This window comes from Mus caroli, unplaced genomic scaffold (genome assembly GCF_978045245.1).
Source record: "Mus caroli unplaced genomic scaffold, Mus_caroli_1 scaffold_14, whole genome shotgun sequence".
Classification (NCBI taxonomy): domain Eukaryota; kingdom Metazoa; phylum Chordata; class Mammalia; order Rodentia; family Muridae; genus Mus; species Mus caroli.
Genome location: NW_028227269.1, coordinates 18,134,779 through 18,154,164, shown reverse-complemented (window position 1 = coordinate 18,154,164; position 19,386 = coordinate 18,134,779). Strand labels below are relative to the sequence as shown.

The 19,386-nt window shown below is 42.1% G+C and overlaps 1 protein-coding gene across 1 annotated transcript in view; it reads left to right on the top strand.

The window, feature by feature from the left end:
* Positions 1-13,917, top strand: part of LOC147001149 (zinc finger protein 439-like) — a 29,989-nt gene extending 16,072 nt beyond the window's left edge. Inside the window, exons 3-5 of the mRNA XM_085830430.1 lie at positions 12,774-12,900; positions 13,103-13,163; positions 13,818-13,917. Of these exons, the coding sequence (XP_085686556.1) occupies positions 12,774-12,900; positions 13,103-13,163; positions 13,818-13,917 (288 nt within the window). The remainder of the gene's footprint in view (positions 1-12,773; positions 12,901-13,102; positions 13,164-13,817) is intronic.
* The last annotated feature ends 5,469 nt before the right edge of the window (positions 13,918-19,386 follow it).

The following is a 19,386-nucleotide window of genomic DNA, read 5'->3' as shown; positions in this document are numbered from 1 at the left end:
AGTCTTTGCAGGCCAGCTTCCATTGTTGTCAACTTAGAGGAGCCAAGACTGACAACTCCATTGATATCAAGTGCTAACCCCTGGGGAGACAGGTAGCATTAGAGGCCCTTTTTTAGAGGCTTTTCTTTTCTTGTTTTACTTTTGAGTCAGGGCCTCAGGGTGGCCTTTAACTCTATGTACCAAATATAACTTTGGATTTCAGATCCTCCTGCCTCTGCCTCCACCTTTGAAGGCTGAAATTACAGCATGGTAACACATGCTTATTTTATGTGGTGCCAGGGATCAAACCCTGGGCCTCTTGAATGCCAGGCAAGCATTCTACCAACTGAGCTGCCTCTGTAACCTCTAGAGGCGTTTACTGAGAGGCCTTCACTGCCACAGAGTGAGTTGTCTAATAATACACCTGGTCCCTTAGGGCTGTGGGTTCCAGAAAACCATCTGGGTTGTGTACATAAAGGTCTCATAGTGAACGGACTCAGGGTGTGTCTTCGAGGCCAGGAGATCTGTGTGTGGTGGCTGCTGCTTCTTAGAGGGGCACAAGCTAAACCATGCCAATTAAGGTAACTGTTAGGAACAGACCTTCCAATTAGGGCTGTCCTAATCATCAGGATACATTCTTCTCAGATCAAAGAAAAAGTCTCCAAAACTAATACCCACAGGAACATGGCAGAAGAGGGAGTACAAAGAGCATCAAGGGACAAATTTGGTAAAACACTTGCTTTCTGGATATAATGTGACCATTGCACCCTGGGCAGTGCCATTCCATTTATATGCACAAGATCCAGCCTAACAGATATTGAGTAATATTCCATCAGGCAGCACAAAGTGACCTTAGTAATGATGGTGATGGTGATGAAGAAGAAGAAAGAGAAGAAGAAGGAGGAGAAGGAAGAGGGGGAGGAGCGATGGAGGGGGAGGAGAAATGTGGAAACTAGGAGGAAAAAGAAGACACAATGAAGACACGAATGTGGAAGTGTGAGAAAGCATGTAGGTAGGGGGAGGAACGAGAGATAGAAACAATCAAGATATTGTGTATGCACATATGAAATTGTCAAAGAATAAATTAATGACAAATAAATAATAAACCTTCCAGTTCAGCTCACCCCCGCTTCCTGACCATTGCCTTGCCTCTAACAACCCTAACACTAAGAACCCTAATATTAACCATAACCCTCTAATAGCCTAACCCTAAGTCTAACCCTGCTTACTGTGAGGGAAATGTGTTCATTATACCATTTGAAGTGAGAAAACATTTCTTAATCTTGATCTTTTGAGATCGTCAGATCCACCTTTAATCTAGGCAGTAGATTCTTTTGGCATCCCATATACATAAAAGACAATGAACAGGGTTATATTTTCATTTTTTTATACTTGCCCTATTTTTGTATTTTAGAAAAGGCGATTTGCTTGTTTGAGTTTTAAAATTGGCATTGGAAAGTACTAATTTCTTCAGAATTCTGGTACATACTGAATATCAGCTGCAATATCCTGCAACATGAGATAACCCGTCCTTGATTTTTCTAAGTTCCCTTGGCCGAGAGCCTTTCTACAATAGTCACTAGAGAGAGATTCTATTAAATTTCCTTTCTGTATCCCCAGAGAAATTCATTCTGATTTGAGATATGTTTACCTAGAGAACCTGTCCTAATACAACTGTGGCTTTTCTCTACTTTGCCACTGATGGCGATGTGCTGGCTACCAAGAAGGCTCAACAGTGTTTCCCTTACATTTCTGGCTTTCCTCCCAGGGTTGTTTGGTATCATCTGGTGAAAGGGAGCTGCAGTCTCCCTGAGCCCAGCACTGAGCCACAAACAAAACTCTTGTTTCCAAAAATCCCTCTTTAATGTTCATTGCCTGGGCTCCCTCCCACACAGATTGATAACCCCACTGCACCTTGGGTAATGGGCTATGCAAGCTCTTCCCCTGGATTTCAGGAAGAAGAAGGCAAGTGCTGTGAGGCAAGCTCAGGCAAGGTCTGAAGTCAGGTCCTGGTAATGCAGGACCATTGCTCACAGAGGGCAGGAGCAGGCAGCTGACTAGCCTGAGCTGGAATGTGTTGGGAACTAAAAGGGGGCCCTGGGGAAGAAAGGAAAGGGGGGAAGGCCCACGCCCTGCCAGAGTTCCACCTATGCTCTGGACAGAGATGTGGGAGAGCTGCCATACACTCTTTGCTCAGCCCCGGGTGTGCATCTAAGCCTTTGACCCACTCTTCAGGTCTGAACAAGGGGCAGCCCAACCTGGGAGCCCCGGGGCTACTTTCCTAAAGCCCTGGGGTTATGGGAGAGAGGAATGAGGGATGAGAGGTTCCCACACCTGTGAGAGTGAGCACAGTGGATCTGGAGTGGAGCCCATGAAGGCCTTCCATGGGGAGATTAGAAAGGGCTCATTAGGAGAAAGCCTATCACTTCCTCCAATTGCAGTGGGCCTTGATGAGCAGAGACATTCTATGGTTTTAGAGCTTTATTATAGAAAGGCAGGGAGAAATAGAGAAGGTAGACGAGAGAGAGAGAGCCCCCCCCCAGAAGGCTAGAAGGGGGAAGGCTAGATAGAAAGAGAGTAAGAGGGAGAGAGGAGAGGAGAGGAGAGGAGAGGAGAGGAGAGGAGAGGAGAGGAGAGGAGAGGAGAGGAGAGGAGAGGAGAGGAGAGGAGAGGAGAGGAGAGGAGAGGAGAGGAGAGGAGAGGAGAGGAGAGGAGAGGAGAGGAGAGGAGAGGAGAGGAGAGGAGAGGAGAGGAGAGGAGAGGAGAGGAGAGAGAAGACAAAGAGAAAGGAGAGGAGTGAGAGATGTGAGAGGTAAGATATCCAAGGAGCAAGAGCAAGAGAGATAGGCGGGGCTGAACAGCCCTTTTTATGGTCTTTACTGTTGCTAGGTAACTGGGGAGGAGTTTAGCCTGAAGGTCAGAAGCTTGGGACTTTGCCTACTTGACTTTTAGCCAGGCTTCTCTTGTGGTGGCTGGGGTGGGGGTGGGGAACTGTAACTTAGGCAGGAGCCTGAGTTCCAGAAGCATGAGGGAATTGATGCCTTCCTTGTCAAGTAAGTGAATTATCACCCTTCTGGGGTTCAGACCTCAGCTCAACTGGAGACCTGCCTGTCTGTGCACAGCCCAATGCCCCACATGAATGTTGAGTTCTCTCCCAGGGCTGGGAGGGGTGAGAGTCCTCTTGGAGATCAGGCTCAAATGCTAATGTAGTGCAAACCACACCTGAGATCTGGAAAAGGTGTGGCCCTGGACATGAAGCACACTTTAACCTTGAGGAAGCGTGAGGCCCACTGGCCAATCAAGGTCTCCACAGGCAGACCTGCCAGTCAGACGAGAAGGTGGGATCTTCCGGGTGCCTTTCCCCAAGTTCACTGTGGCTGTGCAGGCTTGAATGGTTCTCTGTGTCCTGCTCTGAGCTCTGCTGTTGGGTGCTGTGAGAGGACCTCAGGGAAGCTCTGATTTTGAGGCATGGTGAGCACAGGGTTACTGCCCACAGAGGGTAGGGGCAGGGTGGTGCTGAGCAGTGGAAGCTGGGGTGGTGAGTCCTCTCTGGGGCTGGATGGGAAGTATAAGCCATATGTGAGCACCTGTGAGGTCTCTCGTGTTGCTCCTCACTTGCTCCATCGGGGGTGTCCTCTAATAACTTCCCCATCATTGCCCAAATCGTTGGACCTTAGTTAGGCTGGCTTGTGAAAACAAGGGTGGTTTCTTTGAGTCTGTAGCACACATGTCCAAACCCCTTTGTCTTTTAGTATACATTAAGAAGACAGGTAAAAATCTAATAGGTCTGATTTCATACATTATACTTGTTTTTATTTTGTTTAGGTTTTGTTAATTTTTTTCTGTTGCAGTTTTTTCATATTTTTTTTTGTTTTTTCGAGACAGGGTTTCTCTGTATAGCCCTGGCTGTCCTGGAACTCAGAACTTTGTAGACCAGGCTGGCCTCGAACTCAGAAATCCGCCTGCCTCTGCCTCCCAAGTGCTGGGATTAAAGGCGTGTGCCACCACCGCCCGGCTAGTTTTTTCATATTTTTTACTTCATATGTTTAGTGATTTGGTTATTATTTGGCAAAGCGCTTTAATAATTTCAGAATTTTTTTATGGTTTTATTGAAAAATGATAGACCTCTGAGAGGATATTCTTCTATTCCAATCGTTTGTAATTTTTGCCTGCACATATTTTGCTGAAGTCCCGGTTGTTTATTGCCATGAACCTTTTAGAATCCACATTTTTTGACTGAGATATCAATTTTTTCTCTTCATCTTGAATCCCTGAGTTCTGTCTTCCTTTCCTGTTCTGTGGGTGAACCTTGCCTCTGTAGTTGTGAGTGTACAGGTCCTGCTCTTAGGGACTTAGCAACTGCTTATGTCATTTCCTGCCTCCATCCCCTGTGTCTGTTGTCAGGGGTGCTTTATATACATGGACCACCAGCTATAGCAGCTCTCTATTTTTGTTCCCTGTCTCTGTTCTCTGCACATGCACACTCTCTGTCATCTCTCCGCTCATGGCTCTCTTTCTCCTCCCTGTCTGTGTGTCTGTCTGCAGGTCCTCTTGTGTATTTCTATTCCTTCCCCAGGTTCTCACTCCTCTCCCTTCCCCCAAACAACCTCTTTTGCACTTTATCTGTTGCATGCTTTAATTTCTCAGACCTGCTGTGATGGGATAGCTTGGATTTCTTGGTTGCAATTGTTCCTGGCTGTTACTCTCTATGTTGCTATGCTGGTGTGTAGCCATCTCTGTTTGGGTGATTATTGACCTAGGTACTGGCCTCTGGGTTTGTCTTTTTGGGTGGGAGTTTTGTTCCTGGGTTACTGTTTGATGCATGGATTTGAAGAGAGTGTTCACTGACAGTTTCCTATTTTACTGACCTGTTTGGTGGGTATGGTCAACATGGGATGCTTTGTGATATAAAAGCTGTTAGAAGAGACTGGCAGGAACAGAAGATCTTAGTAATCCACAAAGAGACATAGTTAGGAGAGAGGTCAAGCAGCCCATGGTGTTTAATACAATGTTGGAACAACTGGGATAATTGAATCTGGGGTAAGAAATCAATCATGAAGTTGATCTATGGAAGCTTACCTTGTGTCCTTTCAGGCATGGAATGTGGTTGAACAGGGAGTATCTGCCCAAGTGGGGGCTGAGACACAGGGATGAGGCAGGAATGGATGGGCAGGTGGGGATTGTCTATGGTGTCTATAGGAGGCTTGCACAGGAGGAGAGGAAATTTCCAGTGGTATTCTGTTCCAGTGGTAAGGGCAGCTGATATTAGTGTCTGCAATAACAGATAGTGAGGTAGGTCTTTGGACAAAGTGTAGTCTACAGACAGGCATGCTTGTGGTTAACCAGGAGTTTCTGTCGATAATCAGGGGCTCAGGAACAGAGATGAGTTTGTAAAGCCCAAACAGTTTGCTTTTTAAGAATGTACATTTGTACATTCCATCCAAAATCCCATGACAAAATCCCCTTATCAACAGCCAGTTAAGGTACATCAGCAGGGTCAAGCTACCTAGAGATAACTAAGACCTCCTATAGAAAACAAAAACAGAGACAGCTTACCCATCATGGTTGTCAGATTTTTTTTTTTGCCCCCCTTGCTTGGTTTCTGCACATTATGCCAGATATACAGTTTTTAAAATATTACAATGCGGATTTCTTTGCAAGGTAATTTCATGTTCTGCTCTTTGGGACTTAGCAACTGCTTATGTCATTTCCTGCCTCCATCCCCTGTCTGTTGTCAGGTGTGCTTTATATACATGGACCACCAGCTATAGCAGCTGTCTATTTTTGTAAACCTCCCAATGTTGGTGTAACTACAATAAATACTCAAAACCTCTAGACTTGATCTCTCAGTTTGTACCTAATGGGAGTTTGACTGCTGAGAGTCCTTGTTACTGAGCTCATAAAAAAAAGGCCTCTGTGTGTTTGCATTGCAATAGGCTCTGTGCTGGTCATTGCAGTTTCTGTGAGTTGGGCATAAAACCTTGCTGCTTTGACTGGAACCCCAAGACCCTCAGGACTCCCATCTGAAGGGTTGAAAGACCGCTGTTAGGATGTGTCATTGCTGTTCTTTGTGTCAGTGACCTGTCTGTCAGAAATGTGTCTGTGTATCTTGGTTTTTTGATTTTTCTTGAGTACTCATGGAGGGAGATGAACAAAGCGAATGTGGAACTCCATTAAAGTGGAAATGCTGGAGAGTCATGGCAAGAAAGGGCTAGGAAGATGTTCCAGGGCCTGGAACAGGGGTCGTGTGCCCCTGGTCTTAATTTGTGGGATGTTACAGCAGTCTTGGAACCCTGCTCCATGACTCACAGCAGCCATCCTGTTTTCATTTTCTCCCCTGTACAAGTGGAAGGAACTGCTGGGTAGCCTTCACCGCCCCTTCGTGGCCCTCTATTATGTGTGTGGCACTTTAGTATTCTGTGACTGAGAGATGAAATGAGACTGTTTCCATCCCAATTGATATAGTTAGTCACCCTCCACCTTGGGTTAAATCCCTCTTATCAAGAGGACCTGTACCCATTAAATTGCCCCTGACAGAGAGCTCTTTATGACCACATTCAGGGTAAAATCAGACTCTGCAAAACAGGGTGGAAAGGTCAAAGACCTCATTTTGCCCCCTTCTAAAAAACCCTGTTCTCAGTCTATATGTGACTCTGCAGTTTTGAACTTGGAGCTGTCAGTATATGGGAGGTTGTTTTTCATCCCTTCCAGCAAATTTAGCATATCTTCCTTTGACCAGCAGTCTTATTTCTAGGTCTGTGGGGCAATCTGCTCCTCCATTCACCTTCCAGCTGTTTGGCCACCTCTTTGGCCTCCCTGGTCTGGGAATCCAGGGTTAAGGACACCTCACCTCAGGGCAGTGCAGCCTTTCTTCTCCCCATTCCACTGTATCTTTCCATGCTCTGAGCCAGGAGCCCTTCCCATTTTATCCTGGCTCAGACACTACTCCAACTCCCTGATGTGGTGGCAGGGGTCCTGTAATGATATGGTTAGATCATTGGTTTTGGAATTTTACAACTCTCTCATTTATTATTGTCTCTGTGTCGTAGTTGTTTTAACTCAACATTTCAGACTACAGTCATCTGAAGGAGCCTCAGTTGCAGGTGTGCCCTCATCAGAATGGCTGGTTTCTATGTCTCTGAGAGATAGTGTTGATAATTGATATAGGAAGACTCTTCCAGGAAGGGTGGCAATATTGGGAAGCAAGTGGTCGTGGGTTGGATGAGAGAGCTAGGTGAGCATTGTAGCCACCTGAGGCCATGTGAACTGGGTTCCCCTGAACGGCAGCCCGGGGCTGAAAGAGATCAGACAGAAAGAACAAGGCCAAGACAAACCTTTCTGTTCAAAGCCTCTGAAGTTTACTGAGTGTCCATGCTTATAAAGAGGGTAGGCCCATTCCCCAACAGCCCATTCTTGGTGCCTGGAGCCAGTCCGTAGGCGATCTACAGGGCTTGTCTCCAGAACATCTCAAGGACCTTTCAACAATAAGTAGAGTCTTGGAGAAAAGCAAATAGAGCCATCAAGGTCAGAAGGCTCTACCCTAGGTGTACTGGCTGGTTTTATGTGTCAACTTGACACAGCTGGAGTTATCACAGAGAAAGGACCTTCAGATGAGGAATTGCCTCCATGAGATCCAACTGTAAGGCATTTTCTCAATTAATGATCAAGGAGGAAAGGCCCCTTGTGGGTGGGACCATCTCTGGGCTGGTAGTCTTGATTCTATAAGAGAGCAGGCTGAGCAAGGCAGGGGAGGCAAGCCAGTAATGAACAAACCGCCATGGCCTCTGCATCAGCTCCTGCTTTCTGACCTGCTTGAGTTCTAGTCCTGACTTCCTTGGTGATGAACAGCAGTATGGAAGTGTAAGTTGAATAAACCGTTGCCTCCCCAACTTGCTTCTTGGTCATGATGTTTGTTTAGGAATAGAAATCCTGACTAAGACACTAGGTAATATCCTTCTTAGTGGCAGCAAGGTCAAAGTCTGGATCAGCCTGCGTCAAGGCTGAGGGAGGCTACAGAGCATGAGAGAGTGACCAAGCAAAAAAGCAAAGCAGGAAGTAGTGTTTGTCAAATGTTTTTGCCTTCATTTTCTAGCTTCAGTTTCTAGTCTGAACTCCAAGTAGGATGGGCTGTGATCTGACAGAGCCGTGTAAAACAAACATTTATTACCTGAGATGCTTCTGCTCAGATGAAACCATCACAGCAGCAGAGTTGCAAGGTAGAACAACAACAACAACAGCAATTGTTTCCAAAGCTGATTTTGCTGCTGGACAGAATGTATGGTCTCTTTTGAAGGACTATGGAAAATATCAGAAATTGAGATGGCAAAAGTCATAGAAAGCTGTAGATGGAGCTTAATCGGTTGTTCCCGTAGGGTCTGGAAGATTGGAGTGTTGACAGTAATGCAGCCACACAAAGTTGAGGTCATACTATTTCAGTGGAAAATAGACTGAAAAACTTCAGGAAGAGGTCATTTGTGTGATATTTTGGCCAGAAAAAAAAAATCTTTTGTACTTGGCCTATGCCCTGAGATATTGAGTATTGAGTAAAAATTATTGCCTGATTTGTATACTTTTATTCTATTGTTCAATCTTCCTATTTCTTTATTCAAGTTACATTCTAATCGGTACACCCATCCCATTCCACCTTCCACAGTCCTTCATCACTGACTCCCTTTTATCTCCCCAGGGAGGCTGGGAACCACTGGATAACCCCCAACTATGGCATGCCAAGTCTCTGCAGGGTTAGGCACATCCTTTCCCACTGAGGTCAGACAAGGCAGCCCAGTTAGGGAAACAGTTTGCACAGACAGAAACAGCTTAAGGGACATGTCCCGCTCTGGATGTTGGGGACCCCATGAAGGCTGAGCAGCACATCCACTACATGTATGGTGTGGGCCTCCGTCCTGCCACGCACACTCCGGTGAAGTCTGCTTGGCAGGCCGAGAGGCCTGGAAGCACTCACGAGGCAAAGAGTATCATGGAAGCTCACCTCCTGGAGTTTTGGCGTTCTCATTAACCCATATACTCATACCCTATTCCCGAGTTAGTCTGGTGTATAGATCCACGTGCTCTCTTTTAGTATTATCTTATTATAAGTGCCTTTTAAGATTGAATTCTGACATAGCTAAGCCTTCACCAGTGTTCCAACGTCCTAGAAAGTCCTTGAGCTGACCATGGGCTTGGAATTCAGTAAGAATGTTGCCTATTCAGTGACATTCAGAATTACCTCTGGTTTTACACTATCACTTAGAATAAAAGCCAAGTCGCTCCCATATACAGGAATTTACAATGGTTTAGGAAGTAGATCAGGCTGTGGTTTTAGAGTATTGCATTATTCATGAGATGGTTAGCTAGAACGGAACTCCCTAATTAGAACCATGACTTGGGTGTGAAAGCCCTTGCCCCTGATCTCACACCTGGCTTCTAAGACTATAGCTGACCTTAGATAGGGCTGACTTTGTCTGTTATTTTATTGCCCAGTTCCTGCCAGTATTTGTGTTTACATTCCTCTGTTTTGTGTAAGAGTCATTAAGCATCCAGTAACCTCATTTGCACCTTGCAGATGTGTCACCTAACTTCCCTAATTTCTTCTGTATAAAAAGTTTGATACTCAATTTGACAAATTACATTCAGATTCTCACAACCTTTCCTGTGTGAATCTGTCTGTCATTCAATTCCTGCCAACTCCTTGCCCACCTGTGACCAGAGACCCATTCCACGCAGACAAAGGGACCCAGAGGGTCTGCGGGTGGCTCCATCTCTGAGAATCTCCTAGGTTCTGGGTTAGTTGACTCTGAGGGTCTTCTCATGGACTTCCTATTCCTTCAGAGGCCATCAATTCTTTCCCCAAATCTTTTAAAATACTCCCTGAGCCCTGTCCAATGTTAGGCTGTGGGTCTCTGCATATGTTTCAGTCAGATGCTGGATGAAGATGCTCAGAGGACAATGATGCTAAGCTACTATCTGCAAGTATAACAAATTATCCTCAGTAATGCCAGCCTTGGTGCTTGCCCATGGGATGGGTTACCAGTAGGGTAGGGTATAGTTTGGCCATTCCCCTCAGTCCCTGTTTCAACTTTGTGCCTGCCTTACTTGCAGACAGAACAAATTTTGGGAGGAAAGGTATTTGGTTTTCTTGGTGTACTGAACACTTCACTGGTGGTTCTGCCTGACTGCAAGATGCCACTTCTTCTGGTCCATAACTCAATGCCATCTATCTCAGTTAAGATCACCTCCCTAGCCACATTTGTGCCCTCCCATTCATAGTCTCAGGCACATTCTACAGATGTTCCCACCCTAGCCCTGCTCCCTCCCAGCATGTGCTGATTTCATTTCATTTTTCTGGCTCTCTGGCCTTCTCTTGTCTCTTACCACACCTGTTCCTAACACTCCCCTTCTTCTTTCTTAACGACTATCCCATCCAGTTCTCTCCCTTCCATCTGCCTCTTCTGTGTCTTTCATACCCCCTTCTGAGTGAGATTCAACCATGCTCATTTGTGCCTTGTCTTTTTTAGTGTCTTTCGGTCTATGAAGTGCACTGTGGATATTCTGTACTTTATGGTTATTATTCACTTGTAAGTGAGTACGTACATGCATGTCCTTTTGGGCCTGAGTTACCTCTTTCCAGATATTAGTTTCTAATTGTACCCATTTCTCTGCAAAATTCATGATGTCCTTGCTTTTTATACCTGAATAGCATCCCATTTTGTAAATGAAACATGGTTTTTGTGTCCACATTTCAGTTGAGGAACATCTGCATTCTTTCCTGTTTCTAACTGTTATAAATAAAGTGGCTATGAACTTAGTGGAGCAAATGCCCTTGTGGGTATGTGCCTACAAAGGTACCCTAAGTAATTCCTCCTGCTTCTATGTTTTAAATTAATGGAAGGAGTATTAAAAGTGTTTTCTCATCCCAAGATGGAACCTTAAACAAAACCTGCTGCAAATGTGGTCCAAGCGAGGCAGGGTCCATTAATTTAGAAGCCAAACTTCACAGGATCATCCACATTGTGCCGCTTCTGGAAACTGAAAGATGAAAATACCATCGTCATAGATTCTTTCTCTATGGTTTAAGTTTAGCACCACTCCAGCCATCTTTTGACAAAGTCAGGATCCCAGGGAAGATTCTGTGAGAGTTCCTTGCCTTTAAGTGGTGAGGTTGATCCCTGAGTTGCATTTTGTGACCACAGGTTGTGGAGAAAACTAACGCATTGAGAAATCTGCCTTGGAGAGATGCTACAGGGAGATGAAGTACCCAAACTGAGAGATGTATGAGAAGTTACCGGAAGAGCACCATCTATGCCTTTAGGAATAGAAGTCCAATGTGTTTGAGACAAAACTAGGATTTGTTGTTTGCCCTGCTGTTTTTCTTGCCTTTGTCCAAATTCTCTCCCTATGTGCACATTCCTATCGATTGGAATGGGAAGGCGTATTCAGTGCCATTTTATGTTGGAAAGATATAACTTGCTTTCTGATTTTGTAAGATTTGGCTGTCAAGATATTGTCTGGAGTGTCAGCAGAGACTTTAGACATTTGAACAGTGCAGGAGCCTTTCTAGATTCATCTTGGGGAAGATGAAAGTGTATATTCACTCAAAAGTTTCCTTTTTCTTTCTTTCCTTTTTTTTTTTTTTTTTTGTTTATCTTATATTTTAGATATTCATTATCACCTTAATCACTGTCTCTACTCTAGGTCCCTGCCCTCACAGACTCCCTCCTCCCAATCTCTTCTGTTTCTCCTTTGAGCAGGGTTGGGGCCCTCTGTCTACCCCCTGGGCACATAGGTTATAGTCTGTTTTTTAGCATGGCATATGCTCATGACATCAATACTGCCTGAGGCTTCAGAGTCATTGGATTCTGGGTGTTGATGTTTCCCCAAACTCTTGTGTTTGTTTTGAAATTTTTGAATAAATAGGAGTGTTTTGCTTGTGTGTGTGAATATGAATATCATGTGTGCCTCATCATTAGTGTTGTTGGAGGGTGGACTCAGAACTCCTGTTCATAAAGCCATGGGTCACGTAAATGCTAGTAATTGACCACTGTTATCTGGAAGACCAGCAAGAGCTTTCCACAGCTGAGTTATCGCTCTCTCATGCCTTATGTTGATTTTTATGTTCAACACTTATATTACTAATATTTTCATCTGTCCATTGGTCCATTAAATGTGCCTTGATTGCTAGTAAAGTTTTACTAATGGTGCAGTTTAAAGCGGTACACTTCTTGTTTCTGCTAGATGAGTACAGAAGTGCAGGGAATGTATACTTCTTTGTAGGAACTGTAGTAAACAACTGAGTTCTTTCTATCATTTTTGTCTCCGTGGTTGATTTTTGCAGTGGAGTAAGGGTCTTAATATGTAACCTTTGCTGCCCTGGAATGTGTTACATAGAACAGACTAGGATCCAGCTCAATGACGTATACCTGCCCGTGACTCTGGGATTAAAGACATGAACACATACACCCTGCTTGTCCGTGATTTTTCTCGTTAGTGATTCTTCTTTGAATTTCTGGGATGTGTCCTCAGAACTGTTGATCTGTTTCACCCTACATCTCCCTCTCATTGGAATTCTGCTCGAAAGACTTTACACTATTTATTTAAAATTTTCATAAGCAACACAAATGAACCTTCAACTCAATTTCCTTTAAAATGTTATGGTACTTAGATTATAACTTCTGTGTCTGGAAGTCAGTGGAGGAAACACCAGAATTACATAAATATATGATCAAGGAAGCATACATTTACTTTACAGTGATGTCAGTACCATGCTTTGTGATGTACACATGTATGGGATATTTTAGGATGCAGTGACTTATGATGATGTGCACGTGAACTTCACTGGGGAAGAGTGGAATTTGCTGGATCCTTCCCAGAAGAGTCTCTACAAAGATGTGATGCTGGAGACCTACTGGAACCTCACTGTTATAGGTATGACTGTGAGTTTTCTTTTGCTTTTCAAAATAGTGGGCAGACATATCTCTTGGTTAGTGATGGTGCTCAGTTATTTCAATTGAGAACAAGGAAGACTGAGCTGAATAAATAGTGTCCAGTGATGTGAAAATTCACAGTACCTTGAATTTTGCCTTATTTCCAATACTGTATCATTCATTTTTCTGGTACTGTCTTTTAGGCTACACTTGGGAAAATCATCATATTGAAGGACATTGTCAAAGTTCAAGAAGAAATGAAAGGTAATTTTCATGTGCAAGCTGATGCAATTATGCCTCTGAAGAAATTTTACTATGTTATGGAAGCTCTAAAGAAAAGCAGGAGTGTAAAATGTCAATGCTTCAAGTGTAACTATAATTACAATATTCTTTTTTTTAAGATTTATCTATTTATTATATGTAAGTACACTCTAGCTGTCCTCAGATTCTCCAGAAGAGGGCATCAGATTTTGTTATGGATGGTTGTGAGCCACCATGTGGTTGACAGGATTTGAACTCAGGACCTTCGGAACAGCCTTCTCTGCTCTTAACCACTGAACAATTTTGCTGGCCCTAATTATAATATTCTTAAAAAAATGTTCTGCCTCAATGTAGTTATCTGATTTATCTATCAAAGCATTCGTCAAGATGAGGAAACATTGTCTTAAGAGATACCTTTATTCAATTTGTAGCTCTATTAGACCTATACTGATCTGACAATGTGTATAGACTTACAAGACTTAGATATTGCACATCGAATAGTGATAAATATATATCCCAAACCTTCAGATAGGCAAATAATCCATGGGAAAGTTGGTGATACTCATATTCTTATAGTGAAATTGATCATTGTTTAGGGTACAGTTTATGAGAGTCAAGAGTATTGTCATAGGAGAAACCTTAATTCATATATTACATGTCTATGAGGAACAAAAAGTCAAACAGTGTGAATGCAATGTGGAAACCTTTCATCTGTTATTTTTCTTTCAATGTATATATCATGTGTCACAATGGATGAAAGCCATGTGAGCATAGGGATATTGAAAGAAGCAATGTACTGCTTTCTATCCCAGAGCAGTGAGAAAATATGTCAGATTCTGCCTTTGGTAGACATTCTGAATATGATAAACGTTTGCAATCAATTGGTTTTCTAATTTTACTGGGAATTTCTCCAAGCTCACACTGTACAAAATCTTTATGGGTACTAGGAATTTGGAAATTCTTTTGTTTGTCCTGGTTCACAGTCAAATGTGGTATAATTACGCTACAGGAAAAATTATGAAAGCAATTAGTGTTATAAAGCTTTGAGTTGTTCCATTTTCATCATATAGATGAAATACATCATGTAAATATCCCATATAAAAAGGATGTTATAAATATCAGCCATGTAATAACCATCACAGATATCTCGAAAGATGCAAAACAACCCATAATGAGGGAAAACACCATGAACATATGAAGTGATAAAACCAGATGATCTGGTCCACCTTTATCCTTAGACCAATTTGTAAAATTTATTCATCTTGATGAAATGATTGAACAGGGAAATTAATGTAGTAAACATATCACATGTGTCAATTTTCATTGCAGGTATGTAAGTAATCATAGTGGAGAGAAACTCTATGAATGTAATGAACGTTCTAAAGCCTTTTCATGTCCCAGTCATCTCCAATGTCATAAAAGAAGACAAATTGGAGAGAAAACACATGAACATAACCAATGTGGTAAAGCCTTTCCAACACTCAGTCATCTTCAATATCATAAAAGATCCCATACTGGAGAGAAACCATATGAATGCCATCAATGTGGTCAAGCCTTTAAAAAATGCAGTCATCTCCAATGTCATAAAAGAACACATACTCGAGAGAAACCTCATGAATGTCATCAATGTGGTCAAGCCTTTAAAAAATGCAGTCATCTCCAACATTATAAAAAAACACGTACTGGAGAGAATTCTTATGAATGTCATCAATGTGGTAAAGCGTTTTCAAAACACAGTCTTCTCCAACGTCATAAAAGAACACATACTGGAGAGAAACCCTATGAATGTAATCAATGTGGTAAAGCCTTTTCAAAACACAGTCATCTCCAATATCATAAAAGAACACATACTGGGGAGAAACCCTATGAATGTAATCAATGTGGTAAAGCGTTTTCACAACACAGTATTCTCCAACGTCATCACAGAACACATACTGGAGAGAAACCCTATGAATGTAATCAATGTGGTAAAGCTTTTGCACTACTCAGTAGTCTCCAATATCATAAAAGAACACATACTGGAGAGAAACCCTATGAATGTAATCAATGTGGTAAAGCCTTTGCACGTCACAGTTATCTCCAATGTCATCAAAGAACACATACTGGAGAGAAACCCTATGAATGTAATCAATGTGGTAAAGCCTTTGCAGGTCACAGTCATCTCCAATATCATAAAAGAACACATACTTTCCTGATATAGCTGTCTCTTGTTAGGCTATTCCAATACCTGGCAAACACAGAAGTGGATGCTCACAGTCATCCATTGGATGGAACACAGGGCCCTCAATGGAGGAGCCTGAGAAAGTACCCAAGGAGCTGAAGGTGTCTACAACACTGTAGGCAGAACAATAATATAAACTAACCAGTATCCCCCAGAGCGCATGTCTCTAGCTGAATATGTAGCAGAAGATGGCCTAGTCTGCCATCATTGGGAAGAGAGGCCCCTTGGTCTTGCAAACTCTATAAGCCCCAGTACAGGGGAATGTCAGGGCTCAGAAGTGGGAGTGGGTGGGTAGTGGATCAGTGCTGGGGGAGTATATAGGGGGACTTTCGGGATAGCTTTTTAAATGTAAATGAAGAAAATATCTAATAAATTTAAATGTAAAAAAAAACCATACTGGATAGAAACTCTATGAATTTAATCAATGTGGTAAAGCCTTTTCACAATTCAGTCATCTCCTATATCATAAAAGTACACATACTGGAGAGAAACCCTATGAGTGTAATCAATGTGGTAAAACCTTTGCACAAAGTTATTGTCTCTATAATCATAAAGGTGGCACACGCCTTTAATCCCAGCACTCGGGAGGCAGAGGCAGGCGGATTTCTGAGTTCGAGGCCAGCCTGGTCTATAGAGTGAGTTCCAGGACAGCCAGGGCTACACAGAAACCCTGTCTCGGGGAAAAAAAAAAAAAAAAAAAAAAAGAACCCATATTCGATAGAAACCTCATGAATGTAGTCAGTGTGCTAAAGCCTGTGCATATCCCACTCGTCTTCAAAACGTAAAAGATTCCACACTGGAAAGAAACCTCATAAAAGCAATCAATGTGGTAAAGACTCTTTACAACTCTATAGTCTCCATTATTTTTAAAGAACACATAGAAGACAGAAACCTTAGGAAGGTAATCAGTTTTATAAAGCATTTGATGTCATGGTCCTCTACAATGACATAAAAGGTCACATACAAGTGAGAACCCATGTGAATGTTATGAACGTAGTAAAGCCTTTGTCATAGTTCTTTAGGCATACACAAGACAAACCGCATGGCAGAGAAACCCCAATTTAAATGTTTGCTTTTCTCAGAGTTTGTTTGGTCATGAGATCTGTTCCTAGCCATTGAAAGGCTGAGGGAGAAACCCTCTGAGTACAGTTACTGTGGCAAAGCCTTAGCACAATTTTTTAGTCATCTTCATCATGGAAGAATTTGACCTGGGTCGAAACATTGTGAATCTATTTAGTATGGTAAAGCTTTTTAATTGAGCTTCTTTTTATGTATATTCTTCTTTTTATGAGACTATTCATACTGGAGACAGATGCTATGAATGTCAGCAGTGTGGTAAAGCCTTTAAGTTGTTGGGAACACTGAGGTTCAACACAACTCACACTCCAGGACAATGCAAAGGATAAGAATTTATTGGGCTGGTGATGGTGGTGCACTCCTTTAATCCTAGCACTCGGGAGTCAGATGCAGGCAGATTGCTGAGTTAGATGCCCAACTAGTCTACAGTGTGTTCCAGGACAGCCAGGGCTACATAGAGAAACCTTGTCTGGGGAAAAAAAAAGGAAAAAAAATAAGAATTTATTGGGATTAAGTCACTACTGATCAGTGAGAATCACAAAAGTATACTCAGAAGTTTATCTTCAAACCCTCACCGCCCACACCCAACCTGAGACAGAAAGTTGTATAGCTTTCAAACACAAAAACCTCAAAGTCCTGGGCCAACTTAACAACTACATTTTCTCCCAAATCAAAACTTATTTCTATTGAATGAGTCAATAAATGGTGATTGCTAACTCCTTGTATTTTGTTGTTGTTGTTGCAGCTGCGGGTGGTGTTGGTTTGGGCTGTGTGTGTGCTTTCCATTCTTTTGTAGACAGTAGATTATTTACTACCCATGTTTTCATGTGTATCCTTAACTTCCTCGGGTTAGATTCTACCTCTATCTCTTTGTGTAGGTCTGTATGTTTGCTTAAATTTGAGTTTATCGTGGACTATCTTAATTTTTTCCATTTACGGTGTAGTCATTTTTTTTACATATCAAAATCCAGACATCTGTTGTTTCTGTGGCACGTGTGTACAAACCCTTCTGGCATCTACAGACTCCAAGGAGAAGACATCTGTGATCTTAATAGATCTTCCTTTATGTTTTTCCTGGCTTTTTACCTTTGCAGCTCTTAGTATTCTTTCCTTGAACTGTATGTTTTGATTATTACACAGGGAAGAGACTTTATTCTTTTGGTCCCTTCTGTTTGGTGTTTTGATGATTCTTGTGCTTTCTTTAGGTTAGGAAGTTTTTCTTCTAGGATTTGGTTGTCAATACTTTCTGAGACTTTGAGGAGGATTTTCCTTCCTCTCTTCCTAAGTATTCTTATGTTTAGTCCTTTTACAGTGTCCTGGATTTCCATGATATTTTATATCAGGAAGATTTAGACTTAACATTTTCACTGTCTGATTTACCCATTCCTTCTATTGCTTATTCAATGATTGAGATATTTCTTCCATGTCTGTGTTCTGTGGGTGAACCTTGCCTCTGTAGTTCCTTTTTGCAGTCCTAAATTTTATTTCCACTATTTCCTAAGTTTTAGTTTTCTTTTTTGCTTCTATTTCCACTTTTATGTATTGAATAGTTTTGTTTACTTCACCCGTTGGTGTGTTCTTTCCTGGCTTTATTTATAGGAATTTTGGCTTCCTCTACTTTTTGGTTTGTGTTATCCTGGCCTTCTTTTTGGCATTCATTGATTTTTCTACATTTTTTTTTGTGTGTTTTCCTGGATTTCTCTAAGTGATTTGGTCATTTCCTCTTTAAGGAACTCTGTCATCTCCATACATTTGGGGTTAGAGTGTTTTTCTTGTAATTTAGCTTTGTTGGAATATTTAAGACCTTCTTTGACAATATAAATGAGCTCAGAGTCATTAGCCAGAGAGTGATAAATGTTGGTCCTTATTACATTATTGAGTACCAACGTCATGGAATGGAATGGCGCTATATAAGCTAAGTATTCAGCTTAGATTTAACCCGATGTGTGATTTATCCCAAGGTTGTTCTTTCTCCTTACACTGGACGGGTAGCCAAGTGAGGCACTTTTTGTGAGACACCTGGTTTTTTTTTTTTTTTTTGGTTTTTTTTTTTGTTTTTTTTGTTTTTCGAGACAGGGTTTCTCTGTGTAGCTCTGGCTGTCCTGGAACTCACTTTGTAGACCAGGCTGGCCTCGAACTCAGAGATCCGCCTGCCTCTGCCTCCCAAGTGCTGGGATTAAAGGCATGCGCCACCATGCCCGGCTGAGACACCTGTTATCACTAACCTTGGAGTCACCATTAAAAAAAAAGACCTGATGGTGATAGGGTAAGCGACTTTGTAATTTTCCAGCATGTATTTATTCATGTTTTCTGAATGAAGACAGACCAGATTGATAGATATGTAAATTGGGGACTTTAGCTTGGCCCAAGCAATATTGAATTTCTTACTTTGGAGATATGTCCAATGCTCTTTCAGGGTTTAGTCAGCTCAGATGATTGTGACACAGGCCATTGGCTGTAGTTGTGTGTCATGTTACAGATCACAGCAACTGATATTGCACACAGGAGCAAGGTCAAAGAGTAATGTATTAATGCCATTTTTTTTCTGCCAGATAACATATATATATATATATGTATGTATATTCAATTACGTTTCATTTTTCCTTCTTTAATTAATTAATTAATTTATTATTATTATTTATTATTATTTATTATTATTAATAATAATATTTATTATTATTAAGTACATTCTGCTTCTGTCCCATTGTGGACAGAGAGACAAGGCAGTCCTCTGCTACATATGTGCCTGGGGCAATGAGCCAGACTCTGGATGCTCCTTGGTTTTTGGCTGGGATGTCTGAAGTGTCCAGGTTAGCTCACAGTTTTGTTCTTATTGGGTTGCCATCTTCCTCACTCCCTTAAGTCAGTACAGTGACCTGTCCTTATGTAACATTTCAACCTACAACAATATATTGATATATCGATCTA